This window comes from Choristoneura fumiferana, chromosome 19 (assembly GCF_025370935.1).
Source record: "Choristoneura fumiferana chromosome 19, NRCan_CFum_1, whole genome shotgun sequence".
Classification (NCBI taxonomy): Eukaryota; Metazoa; Arthropoda; class Insecta; order Lepidoptera; family Tortricidae; genus Choristoneura; species Choristoneura fumiferana.
The window spans coordinates 4,057,152-4,084,327 of NC_133490.1; the positions used below are offsets into that span (position 1 = coordinate 4,057,152).

The window sequence follows — 27,176 nt, forward strand, 5'->3', positions numbered from 1 at the left end:
TTTTCGTTTAGTGCAAGGATTAACCCTAAATTTTAGGGCCTAAAACAAGCTATGATAGGTTATTTAGTCTTTTTGTATTTTTTATTTCAACTCCAAATTTGTTACTATTACGGTCATCCCGTAAAACCATATCGAAAAAACAACCAGAAAAAAAGACCAGCGCTGGGAATCGAACCCAGGTCCTCAGCATTCCGTGCTGCGTGCCATACAGACACGAATTTCTCCTATGCACACAATCTCAGGTTGCTTTTTTACTACGCTACTTAAGCAGCAGCACTAGCGACATCTATGTTTCGCTCTCATCGAGAGACTTTACATTCTCCAAAAACCACTGTAAACAAGACTTCAAAGGTGCCTAATGTTTTGTAAAACAATCATCCTTAACGTGTGTTAAAGTGCATCGTAATTAATACTTCCACTAAGTATCCATTAGCAAACAGCAGCTTAATCGTATTTCCAAGTTCGGACCAAGTTCGTGATAAAATGTTTTTTTAAAGCAAAAGGGTTCCGTCCTTTACAACAGCTAATTAAATGATCACGCCAATACATAACGACAAGTTTGTCAAGATTATTGATTCTTTGTTTTTTAAGGAAACACCTCAAAAGGAATAAATATAATAATATAGGATCACTTTATTATTCGTCTGTTTGCGAGACCTTAAAAGAAATGCGTCGAGTTATCAAGAAATTGATGTAAAATAAGTCTAGGCCTTATGAATGAACTAAAAGAAATTCTTTGCTCACCCGCGACCTATTCAACCTATCTCAAGTTAATCAAAAATTAAAAAAATAAGTACCATTTTTTTAAAGCTCCATAGATACGGAAGTTCTATGAGGTTCACCTTCGAAAAATTTTGAAAAACGCTGGTCTAGATAGACATTGTCAGACAGGCGGAACTACAAAGTGGTTCTCTCGGAGACCTCACACTTTTTCCATACGTGGGGCACAGAATTCCAAAGTTTCCCCAAAAGTATTTATTACCGAACTAGTTCTGCCAACGGTACCCTAGTTGCACTAATGCGATTCCGCGCGAAGGGAGCGATAGCAAAAACTGAAGGCGCGGCTTAACTTCATGTAAGGAGATTTGCGAGGGCGATCTCCACTGCGATACGAGTAACAGGGGTTCTCGAAGAGATCTAAGTTTGATCAAAAACAATTACCTACTTTGCTCACCCGCGACCTTACGATGCTGTCTACAACAAATGTGTACTGTAAAGACAGCCACAAATCACTCAAAACAAACTACTTATTAGGCTGCGTATTCACCAGCGATGTGGGCATGCGCTGCGAGGAATATGTTTGTCATACAACCAACAGAACCAATAGAACTAATACAACCAATACAAATACAAATATTTTTATTAACAGGAACATATTTGAAAAGCCGTGGTGGCCTAGTGGTTTGACCTATCGCCTCTCAAACAGAGGGTCGTGGGTTCAAACCCCGGCTCGCACCTCTCAGTTTTTCGAAATTCATGTGCGGAATTACATTTGAAATTTACCACGAGCTATGCGGTGAAGGAAAACATCGTGAGGAAACCTGCACAAACCTGCGAAGGTGCGTGTGAAGTTCCCAATCCGCACTGGGCCCGCGTGGTAACTATGGCCCAAGCCCTCTTGTTCTGAGAGGAGGCCTGTGCCCAGCAGTGGGACGTATATAGGCTGGGCTTTTCTCTATGCAGCAATTATGGCACTACGTGCGTGTGACGTCACATGCAAGTGTGTCTTTCTCTGTCTAATTTTGACTTTCAAACCTTTATAACTTTGTTATTTTTAAAGGTAGCTTAATAATGGTTTCTGTATTCGATAACAGGCATTGTGAAGTTTTAATTTATTATAAAACCGTATTATTCCAGCCCTAAAATTGATATCATTTCCAATTTCAAATCCAACTCACTAACTCCTAGTTAGTAACTTATCAGTTACAAGTTGACTAACTTAATAGATTTTGCGTTCCCTATAACAACTCAACAACTTGGTTACACCTACAAATTATTCAAAATCTAACTTTAGCTCGATAGTCTTACACCAGACGCTTGGAGCACTAAAGCAACTGGAGAAGCCAACGATGGATTTACCTCTGCCAGTGCTTGTGCTCTGCTTTTGCTCCAACGCTGTCGTAGACATGTATGGATTCTACTCTTTTAGGCCACATACGCACTGGAAGGCTTACGTTCAACACTACACGACCTATGGCTGTTATGATGATGATGATGATGACGCACTATGCAGTTAGCCGCTCGAATTCAGAGCACCATAAAGGTCGTGGTAAATTGCAAATGCAATTTTTCACATGAATTTCGAAAAACCAGAAGTGTGAGCCCGGGTTTGTACCCACGGTCCTCTACTTGACATACCATAAGTCAAACCACTAGGCCACCACGCCATCAGAGACAGATATGTTTATAATGAGAGATATTGACAGTGCTGAGAATTTAACTATTTTTAACGATTCATGGTTAATTTTTTTAATCCTCCCGTCCCGTCTTGCTTAGTCTTCTCGTGATCATGATGCATGGGACTGCGTTAAAATATCGGGAGCTCATTAAACGCTAATTACGGCTTACATCCCTTCAATGTGTAAAGATTTAAGCCAAGTTTGAGTTAACCATTTAAATTACTCTGTACAGAAATGATTGCGCATGAGCATGACGCCTCCAGTTGGTTAAATTCTCTAAAAACGATACCTAGATGTCAATGGGGCGAAAGCGAATTAGTTTCGAGAATCGATAGTACCGATAGTTGGTTTAGTGCTTAGCGTAACCTAACCTCTAGTCATTTAGCCAAGTTGTTAAGTGAAATTTGAATATTTTAACGATAGGTTTAGGTTAAAGAGAGGGTCTGTAGTTGATTGGGATTAAGGATTCGTTTGTTTTCTTTGTTGATGAGATACGTGAAATAGACAGAGAGGAATCGTACGAGATGTACACTGAGCGAAAGGAAACTTAACTAAATAGCCGTAAAAGCAGAACCAAAAGATCAAAGAAGCGTTGCCCACAAATCCTTCTAAGAACGTATTAAGTTAAGCTGCGACAAAAGGTCGCGTTGCTCTTAGGAGAAAGGGCTACGAATTTGCCCGAAACATGTCGAGCTAAACTCGATTTAAGACGTGAGTTATCCGGGTTTATTTCATTAAATACAAGTGGATATTATGTTAGATTGAACACCAATTGATCTGACTCATAGATTATGATTCATTGAAATTTTCATTGATAAGTTTAGTTTTCCTCAGCAGGTACCTAAATATTCCACAATAATAAAAAGAAAAAAAGAAAACAACAAAACAGTACACAGAAAAAAAAGATCTCTTCAACCAAATAAACTATTTCGTTCAAGACATATCCTGTTTTCTATATCAGGAAGACACAAATTGCTTGTAATAAGATTCTTATAAGAACTACAGCCACCATTAATTAAATAAAGATACTTAGAAAGTAGAATGTTGCGGTGATTTTCTAATGAATCAAGGTGCCATGTTCTGTGAAAAGAAGGCTAATGATCGAATGTAAAGCTGAAAAGGCTGAGCTAATACTTTATGTTAACCGTCTGGGAACTTTGTTTTCGTCTTTTGATAATTACTGGCGATGATACATAATATGGTACATGCTAGAGAAATTCAGATCTCTTTAAAGCTATCGAAGCTTTATGCGGTCAGTGACGTGGTGTTTGCTTGGGTGGTAGATGGCAGTAGCAAAGGTGTCCACTACAAAATATTGTCTTTCCAGCTCACGATTTTAGTAACATGCAGGGATTACAGGTTTCGATCTAAATAGTTCAGATTTTGTTTGTGGTCACCCAGGGGTCAGTAATGAGCTCAATATATTAATTTCCAAGTAAAATCATCCTCGAAAATAAAATTGTTTTTATGGTCTGAACTTCTTGGAATGTACGAGTAGCTAATAAAATTTTATTTTTTTCGACAATCGTCCATTGAATCATTGATTGCGTCCTGATTTCTATGCGTCGCGGTGTTTTCGGCCAAGTTAAATATTTGTGCGAAGTCAAAAGGTCCCCTCCGAATTTACGTTTTAATGCCCCGTTTACACCGACTGGCGTTTGAGACGAATGACAGCCAAGTGGTGTTACCTAAGATTAACCATTAACCGTCACTTTTGCTTATAACAGCTAATGTTTATTTATACAATATAAGATGTTTTTCTTTTCTTATAACGTAAAAACAACGTATGTATTTTTTTAAAGTATTACATGGCATTGGTACCAACTTAGTTTCGGCCAAATAAAAATATTTTTAAGCTACTTACAACTTTTTATCTGCAATATAGTCTTTAGAAACCTAATTGATTGTTTTATTCCATAGGTGGAATAATGCCATTTTAGTGTTACGTTAATATCATACATGTACACCAGTCTGATAATGAAAAAATGTATCTCAGCTATAGTAAAAACTGCTACTTATTAGAAGTATATATCCTCTTTTTGCAACTACAATGAACGTCAATGATATTTTCAATTTTATTTAAATGTAAAAGTTTGTTTATTTGTGGCTTAATCATCTAGAGATATATAGACAAGGGATATTTTTTATCTAGGAAAAACGTATGCGTTCTTCGTTGACGTATACGTATACTGTATCCAGATAAAGTAGCAGACAACAGTTAGTTTTTGAATAAAAACAAATATAACTTCTTACTATGATCTATGATCTTCCTACTATGATCATTCCTACTTTGATCTTGGTGTAGGCTATCTTTTTAACTGAAACGATCATAATGAAGAGACTTCTGATTAACAGACTACTACACTGATCTCACTAAATATTCATCACTCATGTGCAAGTCAGTACTAAACGTCTACCAAACGCAGCATCAAACATCTAAAGTGTCCGCTTAGTAGTTTGAGCAAATTTGAACTTCACCCCACCTAGTAATAGCCGGTACCCCGCTACCCTCACCCCCGGCTAGTCCTAAGAAGGCTTTGACGAAAATTGAGGGTAGGCTCAAAGGATGTTTGGTATTTTGATAGCAGGTAACGGTAAAGTAACTACTATCGTTGTTTCCTGACCCATCATAGAACGTTAAAACCTATCCATCCCAGGGTCTCCAGTTAAGTATCTTCATATCAAGTTTTATTTAAATCGGTTCAGCGGGGTAAGCGTGAAGAGGTAACACACTGAAAGACACACTTTCGCATTTATAATACTAATTGTTGCACGCGATTCCGTCTGCAATAAATTCGTTTATTGCTGTCCCGCGGGAACTGCAATTTTCCGAGATAAAACTTGAATCCCTTCCCAGGGACTCAAAACTATCTTCATACCGTGATATTAGAAAGGATTCTCTTGTTCAGCAGTACAATAGCATATCACGACTTTGCTGTAAATAAAAAAGGTTCCACAACTCGTCATGATTTAATTTAGTTGGTTGATTTAGTAGTTTAAACAGTTTTTTTTTAATCGTACAATTAACTCCTTGCTCACCATGGCGAAGTCATTAAAGTGCCACAGGCCAAATTAACTACTAGGTTAGTATCTGAAAACCGAGCCTTGCTCGGGCTGAAACTCGAAAACACGCGTTTTTCCAAAAACCAAAGTAGATCGATTGTTCACATTCGAAAACCCCCATATAGTAAATGTCATCGGAATCATTAGAGCTATTTCCGTGATCTTCGTGTGCGTACAGCAGAACTCGTTATCTGAGACAACCCAGCAGTGGCACACATAGGCCGGTTATAAATTGACGTTGACGCAAACATAATTTCTAATGCGTAATGCGTACCTAACTACCCCACCTAGTAATATGGTCGCAAGCACAGACAACAACAGCAGTCGTTCGTAAGGCAACCCTTCATAGAATAACCCTTTTAGAAGGGTGACTTGTATCAATTATTAATTTTCAATTTTCAAAGGACATAACACGTTAAATACTAAATAATTATAAACTACGTGGCATGCAGTTAGTTTCTAATTATTTTGTAATTTGTCACAGTGAGAGATAGAGATTTGGATTTGGAGGAAATTAAATGGAATTTAATTATGTGCAGACGAGGTTTACGTAATCGGAGTATGGTTTGGTTTAAACGATGATCGGTGAACATACATACGAAAACTACATACAGTCGAACACAGAACCTCCTCCTTTTTTGGATTTATTATTGGTAAATATGAAACCATAACAATATGAATGATTGTGTTACATATTGAAATTTAATGATTATTTGCTGTTGCGTATCTTTAACTAATTTGTTATTTATATTATTCTAATTGTAATTTCATTATTTTTCAAGTCTTGCAAAAAGGAATACAAGGTAAGTACCTATTATTTAACTGTCTTATATAAGCTTCATTTTTTTATCAACTCTGTTGTACACAATTCCTATGGTCAGATTAACTTAAAACCTACTTAAAACTTAGTATAAGTATTCGATTTAAGTCTGACAGGCTAATTAATTATAATATAATACTTTTTTGTGTCTAGGCCATTGCCCTATTGCAATCATAACTATAACAAGCTTTCAGTTTCCATGTCAAATGGTCTAGTGACCATTGTCATGAATTCAGTTTACATCATGAGCTTTACGATGAAGGATCGTGAGGAAACGCGCATACATCCGCGAAGAAATTCAATGGTTTCTGTGAAGTCCCCAATTTGGAACCACAGCCTAAGCTAATTTGTTCTGGAAGGAGGCATGTGCTCAAGAGTAGAACGTATACAGTATACAGGCCGTAATGATGATGATAATGATGATGATGACTAGTTTTCATTATCTAATTACCTAGTCCTATTACATCACGCAAAGCCTATACTTTGTTGCAACTACATTTGCATAAAAGGTCGTTGACGCCTCTTAGTCAATGCACTTACTCAAGTACTTTTTACGACACTTTCCAAACGTGACTCATGTCGTTTCACGTGAATTCGTCGCGGATTGTTAAAACACGGATATTAAGAAACTTTTCAGTACTGTCGTGAAATAGAGTATGAGTATTTATTTGTATTGAGTCACTAATTTATAAGTACTGTTTGCTGTCGATGTGTCGAGGAGCAATCGGTTTCAATTAATAAGAGATAATTATAGGTTATGATAGAAGAAGGACAATCGACCATAAGATCAGAACGCCGAAATAAAAAGACTATGGCCCCTCAAGCGAAGAATCGTAGATTCAAACCCGGCCTCGCATCTCTGAGTTTTACTAAATTCATGTACGAATAATTTAAAGGTGAAGGAAAACAACGAAGGTATACCTGTACAAACCTGCGGAATTATTCAATAGTTTGTATGTAGTTTCCAATTCGCACTGGGCTTGGTAACTATGGCCCAAGCCCACTAATTTTGAGGGAGGGCTGTCCCCAGCAGTGAGACGTGATGACGGATGATGAAGGTCAGAATGAATACACAAGGACAAAAAAAAATAAGCCAATAAGTTGGATGCATGTTTGAATTCGCTGCATTAGCTGGACATTCTCTGATGCATACTCTGTGTAGTTTAGTTGACTGCTTTACCTGCTGATAAAAATCAAAGGTTAATGTTTCACCACATGTCGACTAACTTTAAGTGTCAGATAAAAGTAATGCGTCTTTGTTTATTCGGACAAAGAGACGGCAATTGACGGCATCACTAATATCCGTCACTTAAAGTTAGTGAACAAGTGGTGAAACAGGCCATAAATAAAATACAATTACAATTCAATACATAGATAGGAGGATAGCTTTTACATTCCCGAACTCCCGTGCTTTTATGGGTTTCAGGTTCATAAAAAAAAACCTTATTCAAGCATATCTATTTGGAACTTTTTTAATTTAACAAGGTCATTGACGTTTATAACAAAAAACATTGGAATAGTTACATATGCATACATCTGTTTTTGGTGAATTCTCATGGGAACAAATAAGTAGGTATACCTATGGACAGGACATTCCCCTAATGATGGCTATTCAAGGGTTTATTTGTCGTGAATGGCAGGTATTTAGTAATAAACCAGTAGGCGAACAATGGACTTATATGTATTGTTATTTGATTCGTATATCGTATATAATTGTTAGCCGTAGAATGCGTATTTGCGTCAATTTGGCACGAGGATTGTTTTCTGGGAAAATTGGTTGTTATTGACATGAATAGAGGAACATATCATTATAATACAATATAGTAATTATTTTTTGTTTTCGTCGTTGTCGTCCCTAGTCTGTAGGTAGGTCTCTTATTAGTTCTATAAGAATCCTCTCAGAATGAGATGACTTTAATAAACCATTGAATTGCAAGATTCTTTAACCCTTTATAAGGCCCCATTTATTGAAGCATACTACCACAAAATCAAAAGCAGCTATCGAATACCTGTCAAAGAATATTTTTAAAGCTAGTCGTATTTTCAATAATTACAATAGAAATTGTGACGTATTATGAAAGCAATAAGGTTCAGTTTCCAACTCAATGCAAGTGGTCGCTAAATCGCCTCTGCCTTATTAATGGTTAAAAGGTCTTCCTTCATCGGTTAGGTTTAAGGAAGGTCTTCATCTAAGCCTTAGGCCTCTTGTACACACGCCACCGTGCACGTCTACAAGCTTTCATAGTGATCCATACAACGACCGTGCCTACACGCGGCGAATTAACCGTAGATTTTCACGGCGATAAACCGTGTGTGTACAAGAGGCCTTAGACTCTAAGGAATCCATGCACTCCTCTCGCTCCCGTCGTGTGTATTTCCGAATAAATATAATCTATGGCTCTTGAAGGCTAGAGTGAATAGGCTGTTACTGAACCAGTGAGATACACCTTTGGCCTCATCTGCACTTAACATCAGGTGAGATAGAGGATAGAGGTCAATCATAGTCAGTTTTATGTAAAAAAAAGGGTTCGTGTTAATATGTAATTTCGTAATTAAATACCGAAAAATACAGAGTTGCGACTTCAGATTCGAACCGACGATCCCCTACGTGAGACGTTCCACGTCGTCGCTACACCTCCCACCACTTAGCTACCTCGCACATCTCGCGTTACTTAGGATGTTAAAACTGCGTTTCCACCAATAATGTGCGACCAACAATGTGTTTTTCATTAACCAATAGAATTTACCTCGCCTCGCGCAGCACGTCTCTGGTGAAAACAGGTGCTCGTAGCGAGGCGAGGTAAATGAGGCGTTTCTATTGGTTAATAAGAAACACATCCCTTGCAGCACATCCTTACACATTATTGGTGGAAACGCTGCTATTATGTTAAACTTAAGAGAAGTATCCTCGTTCCATTCTCCATACAAACGTAGTCCCGGTCTCATTTGAAAACTAGGCAACAGAAATAGATGAAATTTTGTAAGTATGGACTAGACGTAATTGGGCCAATCAACTATTTTACCGACACTTTGGGCGTGTCCTGCGTTACCAAAATTGTCTCTGGCGTTAACAAAAAATCGTACTTCCAACAAGATATTCACGGTTTAATAGCTTTAACTTACGACGGATGGCATGTATTCATGTACACCATGTATTAAATTACAGAAAAAATATGTTTACTTACAAAAATCTGCAATTGTTTGAAAAATGTCGCGGACAGATTAGTGTCGGTAAAAAAGTTGATTGGCCCAATTATCTATGCCTGCGGTTTTTCAGATTTTCATATAAATGTGTAATATCAGAATTACAGGAGTTCAAAAGTGGACAAAAAAAAATGTCAACTTTGCACGAGAATTACAGACTAATAAAGCAGTTTTACAAAAATCTAAAAACCGCAGGCATAGAAAATATAATGAATATCTTGATTGTAAAATATCACTGATTTCTGTGCTATACTTTTCGTATAATATGAGGACAATGAAACCCAAAATTCAACCGCCCGAATCTCGAAAAGCCTACAGCTATCTCGATATAAATTACGGACATCGTTCCGGAAGGCATGGGGGGGACGGCTGCGAGCGCTTAAATGTCACGAGCGATAAAGACAGCAATATCCCAAACGAATACCTAAAGCGGCCGCGCGGCCGGCAGGGAAACTTCTTCTAAACGCTGATATTAAACTTGCTTAGTATATATGATGTATGAGTAAGTTATCTGCAGTTACGCGTGCGGTTGCGGTTGGCGCCACTGTCGCAGTAAAACTATGCCAAAACGTCAGTGGCAGTTTTTCTCCACCGGCAAAGATGCTTACACGCTTGCACTGTCAAGTAACTTCGTGACCATCGTCTGTCATATTTTTGAAGTTTGGAAATGGAATGTTCTAGCTAAAGTTTGAAATTTACGGCGTGTAGAGTTGTGCTTGCTTGTTCACTAAACGGGGCGAATTTTTTTTATGGAAATATTATAAGTTTTCTCTTCGCTAAACACTGTCTGTATATTTTCATAATAATATCTCAGAAATGGCAAATTCTGGAGTTGTCAAATACCGTAATAAATTATTTTTCTAATTACATATAATAAATAGGTAATTTAAAATAGGAAAATATCACGAGACTCAGATATTATGTCAAATTTTTGTTTTGGTTCGTTAGTCTTACATCTGGTAGCGTGGTGAACGGTTGTGTTGCTCTGAGGATGAACTCTGATTAAGTTCGAAACGCGTCAGCCTGGTGGTGGTGGCGATAGTTGAGTTTGTGTGGTGTGTGTATGTTCTTACAACGTGAAGTCGGTAGAGCAGCATCAACACATTTGTTGCATAGACGAAGGTATCATAAGGTCGCGGGTGATCATAGTAATTGTTTATAGTTCATTGATATAAAACCTCCGCTCCGTAAAGTGGTGTATAGAGGAGGGGGCTACTACGAATTTTGAAAATCGAAGTTCGTATCGTACCGTCCCTCTCACACTAGTATTAAATAATATAAGCGTCAGCGGGACGGCATGATAGGAAGTTCGAATTTTGCACTTCGAAGTAGGTATACGAGTAGGGCCTGATTCAATAGATTCTATTAAGGGTTCCTTTTTTTTTCTGAACCACGGATCCCTAAAAACCGTATCTCTCCAAATTTTAAGTCTTCTGGCAAGAGAAATATTTTCACTCAAACTACTTAAAAGGACAAAGGTAAAGATCTCCGAGTCAACGTTACTGCTGCCGTAAACTCGCCCTTGCACCTTTGACTTACGGGTGTTTTTGACGGCTACTGGGGGTGAAATTTGTCTTCACTGAGCTTCATTACTCCGGAGGGTTATCGCGTTTGTTCAGCGTTGATTTGGAATTCAGTTGGCTTTAGGACCGTGCTGTAGACAAAGCTATGCTATACTATAAGGGTGTTTCAAAGTCAAAGTCAAAATATCTCTTTTCAATTTAGGCTATAACAAGAACTTATACCTGATGAATGTGAAAACAAATCTACCACCGGTTCGGAAAAACCACTGTTGAGAAGAAACCGGCAAGAAACTCAATGAGTTCTACATTTTTTAAAACACAGTAGATTCGATGAACTAAAAGAATTTCCTTGCTCACCGCGACCTTACGATAGCTAAGCTTATGCAAAATATGCGTGTTCATGCAGTTCCTCCACCTCCACACTGTAAGAATACACACAAATCACATAAACCCATCTATCACCACCACCACACTACACTGACGCGTTTCGAACTCAACCAGAGCTCATCTTCAGAGTGACACAACCGTACACCATGCTACCAGTTGTTAAACTAACGAACCACAACCACCGTTTTAATTTGTCACTGTAACTCCCCAAGTACACACATATATTTTATGAAACAAAACAAAACTAACCACAAATTATTAATAATTTTTTTAACCGTCCTACAAAACTACCTTGATTTTTATTTAATTACTGGCAAGGGATGGTTTATTAACTAACATTGCTGAAATTAGATCCAAGCCGTAGCAAGGGAGATGAAACTAAATTTACCTGCTCATTAATAATAGACCCCATACTGTTGTATCTAATTATCTCCATGCATTCTAAAACATCGAGACGAAACCCCTTGCCGCAATAATGTAACACTTCATAGAAATCTATGCTGAAGTTATGATGCATTCTCAAATTATTTATAGTACGTGTTATTATGTCATATATATATAATTTTTGAAATTCATAATTCAATATTTGTCATAATTTTTGTTAGTCACAATTTTTTTCCAGCCGAAATATTAAAAATATAATCGTTCATTCTGTTAATAAGCCGCAAAGGGTTCTTGTACGTGTCACTTTTTTACATTACCAGCACTTTTTTTTATTCGACTGGATGGCAAACGAGCAAGTGGGTCTGCTGATGGTAAGAGATCACCACCGCCCATAGACACCTGCAACACCAGGGGGATTGCAGATGCGTTGCCAACCTAGAGGCCTAAGACGGGATACCTCAAGTGCCAGTAATTTCACCGGCTGTCTTACTCTCCACGCCGAAACACAACAGTGCAAGCACTGCTATTTCACGGCAGGATTAGCGAGCAAGATGGTGGTAGCATTCCGGGCGGACCTTGCACTCCTACCACCTGCAAACCTAGCACTTACAAAAAGACCATCATTGCCAAGAAGAATGCGTCGTAACTCGTAATAAACTTGACAGAAAGTCATTTTTCAAAATAAAATGTAACTACTTAAAGTAACCTGCATTAATAAATATCTGCTACAGCGGAGCATTCAAACATATCTGAAACGCCTACCGGCCCTAAAAATAGGGCTACATCAAATGATGATGATGATGATGATGCACGCTTTCTTATCTCAGATATTTATGCTTATATGACTATAAGTTCGCCTTTGTTTGTATGTACAGTCAAGGGCAAAGATATCGACACGGCCAAAGTTGCAAAAATATGTATAAGTAGATACACAGCCTTAATGTTAAGTGCATAAAGTCGTGTACACATAGTTTTGTAACTTTGGCCGTGTCGATATCTTTGCCTTTGACTGTACATCTCTTTCTCTTGTTAATTGGTTTTATGCACAAAATACCTAATACAATACAATATGGTAATACCGCTGGTAGATTTTTTTTTCACATTCATAAGTGCTTGTTATGGCCTAAATTGAATAAAAATATTTTGACTTTTGACTTTTATGGAACGCCCACTGAATACTTGACCAAAAATCTAACTTAATCGGAGCATATTGTTTAACTTCGGTTCTGCTTCTGCTGTTATGTTTGTATTAAAGTTGTGCTCCAGAACTTGTACGGATATCAAATCAAAGCCACAACTTCCATCCCTAATGAAAATTGTTAATATTTGTGCCCAAAGTTGGGTTTATTTATTCAATTCTGTAACCGAAGCGGGTCAAGTTACCTAAACTATGTTCCGGATTCAATGACTGTTAAACCAATCAAAACTTGACTAAGTATGACGAAGTATGGAACTTGCTATAACCCGGTTTATGGTCAAATAGTTAAGCTTTTATATAATTGTTTAAGTTTCAAATAGAGATAAATTTTAAATGGGATTTGTGGCGTTAGGCCGGTGACGTAGTTAACGCGATTGAAAGCTATAAGCGGAGCAAAAGGTAAACATTTCCAGGGTTCCGTACCCGAAGGGTCCGAACGGAGCCCTATTCCTCTCATTCACGTGTCACTTTGTCAGTATGTCACACAGGTTTTAATAAATAAAATAAATCATCATCATCATCATCTCAGCCGTAGGACGTTCTCTGTCGGACATAGATAGATAGAAAGTTTAATCCTCATAACAAAATAACACAGGCCTCCCTATAGACCTCAAGTTGCTTCGGTTGGAAGCAGCCTGCATTCACCCGCGGCTTTACCCGTCGTCCATTGTCCGTCTATACTGTTAGTGGAAGTCTTACTACTACTTCTGTAATTGAGTATAGTTGGCCGTTGGGGTCAAAAAGTTCTCGAATGAACACTGTGGACCAGCAAGCCTATGAATAAAATAAATGTCATGGGACAATTAACACCTATAGTAAGATAAGGATTTGAAGTAACGTCTAAAAATCTATAAATTTTACGCTATTTTATTATTATCACACCAGCCTACCTACTATGTATGTTTTTTTTTTATTCGACTGGATCGCAAACGAGCAAGTAGGTCTCCTGATGGTAAGAGATCACCACCGCCCACAGACACCTGCAACACCAGGGAGGGGGATTGCAGATGCGTTGCCAACATAGAGGCCTAAGATGGGATACCTCAAGTGCCAGTAATTCACCGGCTGTCTTACTCTGGAGAGTAAGACACTCGGCGTGGACGCCGAAACACAATAGTGCAAGCACTGCTGCTTCACGGCAGGATTAGCGAGCAAGATGGTGGTAGCAATCCGGGTGGACCTTGCACAAGGTCCTACCACCTGCAAATGTATGTTGTAAAAGACAGACTAACGGTCAATGACCTTATTGGCCTTTGCTACCAGTACAATTAAATCACCAAACCATCCCAGTTTATTCAGCATTCAAATAAAAATCTCAATATCATTATAACAGATTTGTTTCGGTTATTGTGTTTCAATTTCGATAGTTCGTTGACGTTTGGAAGTTTGCCATATTGCGAACAGGGTGGCCAGAGTATGGACCATGCCAATTGGGAGAGCATTGGTTTATTTAAAAGTTTTAAGAACGGGACTTTTTTTTTTATTTGACTGGGTGGCAAACGAGCAAGTGGGTCTCCTGATGGTAAGAGATCACCACCGCCCATAGACATCAGCAACACCAGGTGAATTGCAGATGCTATGCCAACCTAGAGGCCTAAGAGGGGATACCTCAAGTGCCAGTAATTTCACCGGCTGTCTTACTCTCCACACCGAAACACAACAGTGCAAGCACTGCTGCTTTACGGCAGGATTAGCGAGCAAGATGGTGGTAGCAATCCGGGCGGACCTTGCACAAGGTCCTACTACCTGCAATAGCAGGCTAAGCTAACAAGAGTGGCCCCGCAAGGGATTTGGTTGTAATTTGAGGTGCAGTAGTGGCAGGGCCACTCTTGTTAGCTTAGCCTGCTAGACGCTTTTGACGGATTTTCGAAAGGAATGAAGAGTTCCAGCAAAATAAAACAATTTCCAGCAAAAAAAAAACCATGGTGGCCTAGTGGTTTGACCCATGGCCTCTCAAGCAGAGGATCGTGGATTCAGATCCGAGCTCGTATCACTGAATTTTTCAAAATTCATTTACGAACTTCACTATTAAACTTCATTATTGTTCCCACAAAAATAATTTGAATATAAACACCCAGCAACCGTGAAAATATCTTTATGCCCCAATTAAAATAAAGAAAACCTTTAAAAACAACATCTTTTCAACAACAGCCAAGACAAATCAGACTCCAACTTTCCACAAAAAGCCGTCAATGCCAAACAGAAAAAAAAACAAAAGAGATCGTTTTTTGTTCGCAAAAAAAGCCATAGAAACTTTTTTTAACATCAATGGCGACCTGATTTCGTAATTTAATTAGTGACATTGTTTCTTTGCCGGCCAGTAAAATACATTTTGTTGCATGCTAAATGGCTTGTTACGGCAAAGTTAAAATGCCGTTGTAAAGCATAACGTGTTAAGAATACTTTGTAAGCGTTATTTTGAAAATAACAAATTTTCAAACATGCTACTACTAAGCTAGTGCTATAGTAATCCATCTTATTCTCGTATTATAAACGCGAATGTGAGTGTGTGTATGTGGGTGGACTAGACGTTTTAAGAAAGTATCCCGGATCTAATGTATGGAAAATGTGGTTTTAGTTAAATATTAGGATATGATTTTGATATGTTATTTTCAATGTTGATGATATCCGCAGTAGAACTAAGATTACCGACATAGCCCGAAGAATTGCAAAACTGAAGTGACAGTGGGCGCGGGCATCCTCGCGGGACTGATGGCCGATGGGGTCAGAAGGTACTCGAATGTCGTCCGCGGACCGGGAGACGAGCTGTCGGTAGGCCTCCAACAAGATGGAGCGACGACCTGGTTAAGATCGCGGGATCGCGGTGGATGCGGAAAGCACAAGACCGGTCTGAGTGGAGAGCCTTGGGGGAGGCCTATATCCAGCAGTGGACGATGATGATGATGCTGATAGATTTCAAAGTCCTGAACAAAACTCTAAAAAACGAGGGTGACACTCTTTCCCGGCCTGGATAATACCGACATGGAAATACCGACCCTGTTTTTCGTGTACACGCCCATAGAAGCTCATGACAGTTTCTATGGGCGTGTACACGAAAAACAGGGTCGGTATTTCCATGTCAGTATTATCCGGGCCGGGAAAGAGTGTCATCTAAAAACTAAACTAAACTCTGAAAGGGACTCAAACAGAGGTAGCACTTTTAGGTAGAGACTTTTGTTCAGGACTTTGAAATCTCTAACATATCAACTGACACCACATTTCCCTTACTATACTTTAGGCCCAGAGGTCCTTTGGCTTTTTACTAGAATTTATAAGGAACATTTACTTTTTATTCCGGTATTCCCTTAGGATCCATGAACTACTTATACTTATAAACAATTTGCTCACCCGCGGCCTTACGATAGCTACGTCTATCCAACAAATGTGTTGTAAGAACACACACAACTATCACCATACTACGCTGACTGTTTCGAACTCATAAAGAGTTCATCATCAGGGACATTTATATATTCAGAGTTCATTGGTATGGATCTCCGCAAAGTAGCGCCTGATTCAATAAATTAGGTATCAAAGAATCCATGTCAATTGTCAAAATCTTAACCGCTGAAATTAAAAAAAACGATGTAAGTTTTTGATATTTACTAAAACCCAAAATTTCGAAAGGACTGCCAGATCGAATGTATTAAAAGCAATATTACAGCTCATTATTATTTCCACGAATTCTGTGCAAGCAAAGCCACGTGCAAATATCAGTCGTAAAAAATACAACCATATGTGTTTCGTACTAAGCCCTCACGCACTTTTGTAAAATATAAAATTTAAACACCTTAGCGGCTTCTTTTTATGGTGAAACCTGCATAATTAGGTTCATTTGGGGCGATTATAGCGCCTTTTGCGCTCTTGTGGCTAAAGTCTGTTACACACTGCGTTGTAAACCCCATAAGTCCTGACTTTTTTATGATATATAGTTTTACAGATCGAGGCGACAATTCTAAGTTTTGTGATTTTGAAAATTACTGCCGTAAATTTAAAGTTCATATTTCATTGAAAATTTGTACTCCACCACTCTGTAAAGTACACGGGGACTTACGAGGTTAACAGTAAAACAAACTCCCGTTCCAGGAACGCATAACTTTGTTGTCCTTTTTTGTAATTTTTTGCCTATTAATCTGTATTTTTAATTTAACTTTTTGGGTGCAATATAGAGTGCAATATACTTATATAGGTACTCGTACATACAATAGGGCCAAGAGTGAAATAGAGTAAGTGTAAATGACAGCCGACAGATACTTTGATTCTTACTTGTCAATTTACTTTGCAGTACATAAGTTAACAAAGTCTGAATTTTAGTTTATGAATTAAATTAATGTCATGGTTAAGTTACAGAAAAACGTTACTTTAATCTTCCTTAAAAAAAGCCTGACTGCCGGTAGCTGCTAAAAGTCACAGTGTGTAACCGGTCTTAGCGTTCCCATCCACGCTTGGCATATGCCGCGAGCAAGGTTGTGGTTTGCACCGTGTCATCTTTTTTTTTAATGTGAAGAAAGGGTATTTATGGGATTATAGTTCATTATGTACAACAATGGCCGTTCAGTTGAGACAAATGTCTTTATGATTATTTGAAATGTAGTTTACTCTTTATCTCTCTCTATCTTATTTGTTTTGGCCACATTTGGAATTACATCCCTTTGGATGTAATTTTGTAAGTAAGATCTTATTAATATTGTATTCCTAGATAAATATCTAATGGGTTATTATTTCGAGAGGTTCAATTGTGTTCAGACTCAAATTTTCAGTTATAAAATTAGAAATATATCGTTTATTGTTTTTAAGTTGCTTAAGATATTATCACTGAAACTTGTGGTAAATACATTTTATTCTATTTTATCTTTTTTCCACAATAACTTAAATTTTCTGCACAAAAGTCAGTTACGTGGTCAGGTTCGGATTATCCCTGACTACTTTGTAGTATTGTAAAAAATACAAGGTATAGAAAACTTGCTGTTTAAAACATGGATTGAATGTTCATAATATGATATACCATTCATGCAAACATAAAAAAATTAGGACATTGATAAGACTATTTTTTTTCTACATTTCCCGTTGTTCCAAAATACACCATCATTTTCGTAGCCACACTTATTAAGTAATATTTTAAACAAAAAAAGAGGTCAAACCTCCTGTAAATCCTTTTTTAACTATAAGCAACTTTGAAAATAAGACTGCGTAAATATGATGTATAATGTTTATCGCAAGCCATAATTATTTATCTATAATTAATGTAATAAAGGTTCAAGTTAGATTTGCGTCAAAGATCGAGCGTCATTTTCGTTACGGTTGCGACTTGGTGAGTATTGGGTAAATAAATATAATGTTTTACTGGTGCTGTGTCATTTGCAGTTAAGTTATTCAATATTGATTTCATTTGCTTCAAACCTATAGGATATTTACTGCAGAGCCGCGAAAGTAAGAACTTTTCAATTTCGTGGTCATCATTTTCGTGGTGCTATGGGCCACGAAACTGATTAAAGACCACGAAAAAGATGATTTTCCCTACAAGTAGAAAAAATACAGAACACTTTTTATAGAATTTTCTGCTTTTTACAGTGTAATCGTTTATGCCGTTATTGATTTAATTGATTAAATGAAGAATGGTTGACCGTCAACAACATTTGCTCCAGTGTGGTTATAGAATTATGACCAGTGCGACGCCAATTTTGTTAACTGGCGAGAGGTTCAAGAATTATTTTGCCCTGAATGTACGTGTGAAATGTATATATCTAAATATTAAAAAAAAACTTCGTCATTTAGAGGAGCATTTTGTTGTGTTGTTTCGTTGTAACATAATTTCGTTCTGGTCTACCGTAGACCTGCACGGGGGAAGGTATTGAAAGCTGTTTTGGTTTGTGAGTTGAAGTTATTAATCTTACTTTAATTAAATAATTTCTAGATAGTATTTAAAAGGTTACAAAAATGACAATTTGTAGTCGTCATTTTCGTGGTCAAGTTTTAATTATTTTTTTTATATAGATATCGATTGTCTATTTCTGTTGATACCTGATTAATTAAATAATGCTTATTCGTTTTCTCATTATGATCGGATTTTCATTCAAATAGTACAACTATAAGATTTGAAAATAAACAAAATGTTCTTTTTCGTGGTCTCGGTGCTCATTTTTGTTACCGTTAAAATTGGATTTTTGCTTTTTTTAACCAAAATAAACTTTATCGATCTCTTATAATATAAAGCATCTTATCGGTACATATCGTTATGTTCAAAATAAAACAGACCACATCAAAATGTGTGTTTTTATTTCTGTATAACATTTATCTTACACCTCAAATAATTACCCTAATATGTAATTTGTAATTATTTACATACAAATACGAAACTTAACCTAATACAATCTTTCGTCTAATTATATAAAATTATCGGCTTACTATGTTTGTGACCAAACTCCTCCGAAACGGCTTGACCGATTATTATGAAATTTTTTGTGTATATTCGGTAGGTCTGAGAATAGGACGTAAACTAATTTTCATACTTCTACGCGGAGGTAGTCGCGGGCAACAGCTAGTAATATATAAAACACTAATTAACTTAGATAATTTTACGTAACCGCTTGCTTATCAAGTAAGAGAAACAATTTTATGAAGAACGCAAACAATTATGAATAAAATTGGATAAATTTTAAGTATAGTATAGTGAGTGCCATGCGAGTTAAAGTTAATGATTACACACACAGCTACAACATGTCGTGTAATGACAGCAGGATTTTGACATTTACTTCATTCACCTTTTGTGCAATCAGTTATTTTTGTAGCTGTGTGTGTGTCATTCAATTCAACCCTCGTGGCACTACCTATATGTAATCCTAACCATTAATGAACACTTGGTATTGTTCTTAAAAAAACAATGTTTATTTTTATAGTTTTATTCATAAAATAGGCGAATTTAAGACACCTATTTGAAGGATTTTGGTTTTAGTTGCGTTTCTGCAAATTATATATTATTATTACATAAACATAAAAAAGGTATATTAGGTACAATAAAATTAAAATGTCTTCTGTCACCTGGCAGTGGTTGAATTAGGCGGTCTAGTTATATAACGCTTATTTACGATGAAAGTCAAACAAAGGTCAAACATTATTTTGCAAATGTAGATACACACGATCAATTAGTATTTTTTTACAAAAATGTTATAAAATGATTTAATAAGCCTATTCCTCGAAATGGTTTTGGAATTAGACCACATTGTAAAAAAGTGATCAATGCCAATTCTGCAGTGATTTTTTATACATGTACCTATACTTAATTGTTGTGTTTATTTGTTTCAGGTACTTATGATCCTGTAGAATATTTAAGTATCCATGTGTTCTCATTATTATCATCATCATCATCTCAGCCGTAGGACGTCCACTGTTGGACATAGGCCTCCGCTATAGACCTCCAGTTGCCTCGTTTGGCAGCGGCATGCATCCACAGTGAACCCGCTGCTTTATACATCCATATGTTCTACATTGTTATGTCATTACCAGCTAGACCACATAAGTGTCTCGATATCACTTCTGTGAGCTAGACAGGATCACAGATAGGATTGCCATACGTCAGGATTTGTCTGGACATGTCCGGGTTTTTTACCCTTTGTCAGGATTGCGACCTGAGTTGCCAAGTGTCCAGATTTTTAGAAATGATCTCCGAGAAAAAAAAATTGGTGTCGGAGAGGGGGCTACGGAGTCGGGAGGGAAAGGGAACAGTACACCGCGGGCCGCAGTGCTACGCCGGCACGTTCTTCAACCTACGTCAAAGGTTGACCATTTTAACCCCCCCCCCCCCCCTGTCGCGTCTATTGCTATTATTTTGTTCCGTGTCACAAATCGCCTGACTCCCTAAACATGACAAAAAATGTCAAGACTTCATATGGCAACCCTAATCACAGATACGGCACCCCTCTTTCGTCGGAGCTTTAAAATACCCTCCAACATACAACATGAGCGTATCCAGCAAATTGCGCCGAGATTATGCGCACGCGACGCGAGTCAGGCCGCGCGCACACCTGTGGCCATCTTTGTGATATTTCTTTACTATACTATACGGCTTCGTTGAAGCTTTTTGACAAGCCTATATTAGGTACTAGGCTATTTCCCGCGACTCTGTTTGTTTTTTTGAATTCGTTTATCGCTATCCCGCGGGAACTATGCAATATTCTGAGATAAAAACTATCCTATGTCCTTCCCCGGGAATCAAATTACCTGTATACTGAATATTATTAAATCGGTTCAGCGATTTCGATGAGTTAACAAACAAACAGACTTACAAACTTTCGCATTTTAATATTAGTGGTATTAGTGAAAAATGGGATATAACTGGCTTTCTACGATCCTTTTTTTCGTGTTTTGATTGATTTTTCGGAGGATTATGTGTAAATAGGTACATATTGGCCTTGTGTTAGACATGACATGACAGATGGTGCAAATTTTCCAATTCAAAAATCAACCCTACCAATCAACCTTTCAGGGATGGAATTTAGAAAACGTAAAAAAACACGTTTCTTTATCTCTAATTGTTAGCTTAAAAACAAAATGTTAATGCTTCTAGCTTCAAAATTGACGGTCTTCCATACAAACTTTCGATCCCTTTTTCACCCCATAAAGACTGAATTTCGAGAAACCCTTTCTTATTCCTTGTTTAAGTCTTAAAAACAACACCTGTAAAAAATCTGAGGGCACAGGAGTGCCCCCGCCAAGTCGAGTCAGCTGTTTGGGGCCAAACGTTTAAAAGCTGGGCGTTGAGTCAGTGAGTGAGTCAGGTCTTCTTAACCACCACCACGACATCTAGTACAATTATGCTGCTGACTATACGCGATTCAGCTCGACTGTACGGTCGAGGAATTTAATTCATGAGCCACCATGGAACCATTTCACAGTAAACGGCATAGTGACATCGCATTAATTAACAAGGAATATCGTAATGACTTTTCCTTTGAAAAGGCTCTGCATAAGTCCTTTACGACACTTTGCTCTCAAACTGCACGTGTCCGTATCCGTTATCTATATTAAGAAATCTACATAAGGAAATTACAGCGCAAGCGTGGCGAATCACCGAATTGGTTTCATACGTACAAAAAAATGTATACGAGAGGAAATAATTAATATGGATAACAACAATATGAACCGACGTAGTTATCCTATGTTATTATGTAAAAGACTCCCCTCAGCTCTATGTAAGTTTATTTGTGGCATCATAAAGTTTCGGATATTGAAGGAATTTCAGAAAATCTCATCTTAGTACATACAATTCTATGTAGAGGTACATATCTTTAATCATGATTGGATTTTTGGAGTCTTTTTGTATTTTTTATTTCAACTCCAAATTTGTTACGGGATACCCGTGAAACCATATCGAAAATACAAACTGAGACATGGATGCACAGAAAAACCAGAAAAAGAGACCAGCACTGGGAATCGAACCCAACTAGCATAGTAGATATAAGCAACCTGAGATATGTATGCATAGGAAAAATTCGTGTCTAGATTCCTGTCCAGCGGTGGTGTAGGGGTTATAGCACGCAGCACGGATTGTTGAGGATATGGGTTCGATTCCCAGTGCTGGTCTCCATGTCTCAGTTTGTATTTTCGATATCATTAATCGTTGCGTTATTTACCTTCCTGACTTGTTATGTATTGCTTTTGTCCGAAAGGTAGAGTTAAGATAGTTCGAAAGCACTAAATACCGTAAAGTAATATAAATAAAGTCATATCTATGAATAATTCTTTGTATTTGCTTTATCACCCAGCAAATGGGTCAGCTAAGTCGGCGACCGAGCTTTACTGATAACAGTCAATGCAATCATTCAGGCCGCTGATAACAATAATTAGCGTTCCCGAGTCGTTCTCACTCTTTCAATGATTCCAACAATAGTTAAAGAAGAGCTCGATGATGATTCATTATTAGGAAAATATATGCGAGAATGGAGCTAGGAGATTACGAACAGTTTTGGGCTTTATAGGTCGAGTTTATTCTTCTATATTTATTTACTAGTGTTTACCCGTGGCTTCGCACACGTAAATCATTAGATCCAGCAGCTGAATTGAAATTTCGCGATTTTTAAAAATTCCCGTGGTAACTCCTGAAATTAAATCGTGGTTTTCATTGACGTTACATTAAAAACAATCATGTCTAATTTCATGACTCGAAGCCCAGCGGTTGTTGTTTCGAGATTTTAACCCTATCCCTAGCCTTTTATTCCAGATGTCCAGCTATCTATATACCAAATTTCATCCAAATCCGTCCAGCCGTTTCAGCGTAAGGAGTAACAAACATACTCACTCACTCACAAACTTTCGTATTTATAATATTAGTAGTACATATTAGACGACCGGATGGCCAAGTGGTTAAAGAACCTGACGACGAAGCTTGAGATCCCGGGTTCGATTCCCGGCCGGGGCAGATATTTGTATGAATAATACGAATGTTTGTTCTCGAGTCTTGGATGTTTAATATGTATATAAGTATGTTTGTCCGTTGCCTAGTATCCATAGTACAAGCTTTGCTTAGTTTGGGACTAGGTCAATTGGTGTCAAAGTATCTCATAATATTTATTTTTATTATTATTATACGAGTACAAGAGGCGTGTGACTGACTGACACAACGCACAGCCTAAACCACCGTGAAGATGAAAAGGCGACTTGAAATTTAGAAGATAATAGGAGGGGTTCCTGGTGAAGCCCGATAAGTCGAAATAATACTCACATTAGAAGTAACAAGTAGGTTTAATATGTAAATTCTGCTACGCTTTGGAACCTTACATACTGTTTCTCATCCACAAGTGTGGAAATAGCCTTATGCTGTATAAAAACTAGAAGGACTCGTAGAGTAGGTAGCAATTTGTATGTTTTATTTAATAGATCATTTTTTAGCCCTGTGTCGGTCGGTTTTTTTTATTAAATTGCCGGTAAATAGCAGGTGGGTTGGAATTCCAAGTATAAATTTAGTATTACTATATACTTTTTGATATTAATTTATTTTTGTCTACATATTTCCGTGTGTAATTAATAAAATAATCTATTATGATTCATATTCAGTTTGCCTTTGCATTTTTAGATTTTGATGTTTGTTGTTATCTTTAAGAGAGAGAGAGAGAGAGAAACATTATTTACATTGAAAAATATATTTGAAGGACAAAATAAATAACAACGAACATCATGTTCATTTTATGCATTTTACAAGTACCTACATAAAATGATAACTTCATATACAAATGGTCAGAAAATATTTACGTAACTTTCTAATTATCATAGTATCAAACAAAAAGAGCAAAGCCACAAAAGTGATAAAATAAATTAGAATATACATTTTATGCGTCGCTGCTGCTTCAATCAAATTATAAACTCCAATATTTCTTGGCAAATATTTGTTTTTAACATCAACAGTTTCTTCTACTATGAATGTTTAATTTACGACGTGTAGACCCATAAAATGTCGCGGTTTATTTTTAAAGTTATTTTAAAAGATAATTTTGTTAGTTTATTGAAGAAACTCTCGTCGATTCTTAACGGCCATGACCAATTTGACGCTTTGAAATGTAAACTATCAATTAATCAACGAAAATGTCACAGAGACTACAAAAAAGTTTATTTTACGGTGAAAAGCAGTGATCTTTCTTTAGGATTTACCCCTAGAAATTGTAGGTTTTTTTTTTTTTATTCGACTGGATGGCAAACGAGCAAGTGGGTCTCCTGATGGTAAGAGATCACCACCGCCCATACCAGGGGTATTGCAGATGCGTTGCCAATGGGATACCTCAAGTGCCAGTAATTTCACCGGCTGTCTTACTCTCCACGCCGAAACACAACAATGCAAGCACTGCTGTTTCACGGCAGGATTAGCGAGCAAGATGGTGGTAGCAATCCGGGCGGACCTCGCACAAGGTCCTACCACCTGCGGTAGCGGTCGTTTACCCCTTTAAACAAGTACAGCGCTATTCTACAACGCATCGCATGTTTAATTAAAAAAAAATGTCTGCTAGCATCTTATTAAGTCACATGTAAAAGAGCCCTTTGCGCCCAATTAAAAAAAAACAGTAAATATTTAAAATTATAAGTTTATTTTTCTAATAATATAACAATCTACTTTAAAATTTTGAATAAATTTTCTCAACTACCAACCTGATTTCAATTCGGTTTCTGACATTACACTTCCTTTTGACCCGCTTCTGTTTTTACTTTTTTCGTCATAAATAAAAAAATAATGTCAACAAAAAAAACATCATACTTTCCTACACCTTTATAGTGTGTTATAGAATCATGTCAACTAGTCTAGATTGATCCCAAACCTTATCACAACTGGGCCAAGACCCGGGCTTGATAGGGGTAAATAAGAGTGGGGTGGGCCGCCCCTTTGCCTGAGTAGACTCACGACCCTTTATATTAAATTAAATTATATATAAATTTGTACCACATATACTGCTTAAGGCAAAAGATTGTATCTCAAAAAAGATTTTACGTTATTTATACTATTTTGTAGCTGAAGTCATTCTGAATCATGATATAAAGTATCTGGGCGACCGAGCTTTGCTCGGGCTAAAACTCGACAGTAAGTGTTTTCCCAGAGATAAAACCAAGCTAGATCGTCATCGTTTGTCATCCCCGAAAACCCCCACATATCAAATTTCATCGGAATCGTTGGAGCCGTTTTCGAGATTCTGTATATATATACAAGAATTGCTCGTTTATTAGATAGATAGCTCGGTATTATTAGATAGAAAGATAACCCAAAAGTGTTTTTTTTTTAGATACTGCCTTTTGCCTATTAGGGCAGTATAGTAGACATAGGTACATATCACGATGAATCCTTTACTAGATCTATGAGATCTTTTGATGTTTATAAAAGTAAATAATTTGGTCGGTCGTGTCATCTATCCTATTGACATAGGTAGCGCCACGAGAGTTGAAGTGAATGATTACACACACAGCTACAACATGTCGCGTAATGACAGCATGATTTTGACATTTACTTACTCATTTCATTCATTCTCCTTTTGTGCAATCAGTTCTTTTTGTAGCTGTGTGTGTAATCATTCACTTCAACTCTCGTGGCACTATCTATACAAATATTGCGTCATTCTAATACAAATGTATGTTCCAGTGGCGTGGCATCCTAACAACTCTATTCCCACCGGGTTGCCTAAATTATTTTCATGACGTCATTGATTGGTTATTTGGAGTCTTTTTGTATTTTTTTATTTCAACTCCAAATTTGTTACTTTTATTTGTTTTTTTGTTACAAATAACCAATCATAATTTGATTGCTTAGTAGCGACATCTCTTGTCTGGGTGAGCGGTTGGTTCCGAAAGAATGTGACGTCTCTCGATGAGAGCGAAACATAGATGTCGCTAGTGCTGCTGCATAAGTAGCGTAGTAGAAATAAGCAACCTGAGATATGTATGCATAGGAAAAATTCGTGTCTAAATTCCTGTCCAGCGGTGGTGTAGGGGTTATAGCACGCAGCACGGATTGCTGAGGACCTGGGTTCGATTCCCAGCGCTGGTCTCTTTTTCTGGTTTTTCTGTGCATCCATGTCTCAGTTTGTATTTTCGATAGGTATGGCAAAGCTTGTGTACGGTCGAGGACTTTAATTCATGAACCAACATGGGATCATTTCACAGTAAGCTTCATAGTGAAATCGCATTAATTAACAAGAAAAATCGTAATGACCTTTCCTTTGTTCCATGGTGCCTCATAAATTAAAGCCCTTGACAGTACATCCGAAAAGTTGCATCTAAAGATGTATCTAGCTCCCGCGCTGTCACTTTAGTTGCCTAATAAAAATGTGCATTCCACGCCACTAGTATGAACGGAAATATTCAGAAGCCGAAAGCTCGATTAATTATGGAATTAAAATTAAAGCATTATGTAAACATACCATTAATATTATTATGTCAGAATGTTCAATCGGATACACCTGCATTAAAGCCACGTGTGTTATTAAGGGAAAACACACGGTGGAAAAATTGATGCGTTACCGCAACGTTACCCATTTCAACAGGGTGGAAATGATGTTACTATTTAGAGTGGATAGAGAAGCTACAACTATATTGTCCCGGGTACGATCTCTGGTTGGGCAGGTGTTGTATGAGTAATAACTAATGTTTGTTCTCGAGTGTTGGACGTTTAATATGTATTTAAGTATGTATTTACCTATATAAGTATGTATGTGTCATCCATCATCATTCCA

General features: G+C 37.4%; 1 protein-coding gene across 2 annotated transcripts in view; it reads left to right on the top strand.

Moving 5' to 3' along the window:
• The window catches only part of LOC141438840 (uncharacterized), a 486,697-nt gene that overhangs the window by 407,684 nt on the left and 51,837 nt on the right, over positions 1-27,176 (top strand). The window contains exon 3 of one of the 2 annotated variants that reach the window (XM_074102860.1): positions 6,245-6,265. The exons of the other annotated variant lie outside the window; for it this stretch is intronic. Coding sequence (XP_073958961.1) covers positions 6,245-6,265 — 21 coding nt within the window. The remainder of the gene's footprint in view (positions 1-6,244; positions 6,266-27,176) is intronic. 2 annotated transcript variants of the gene reach the window in all.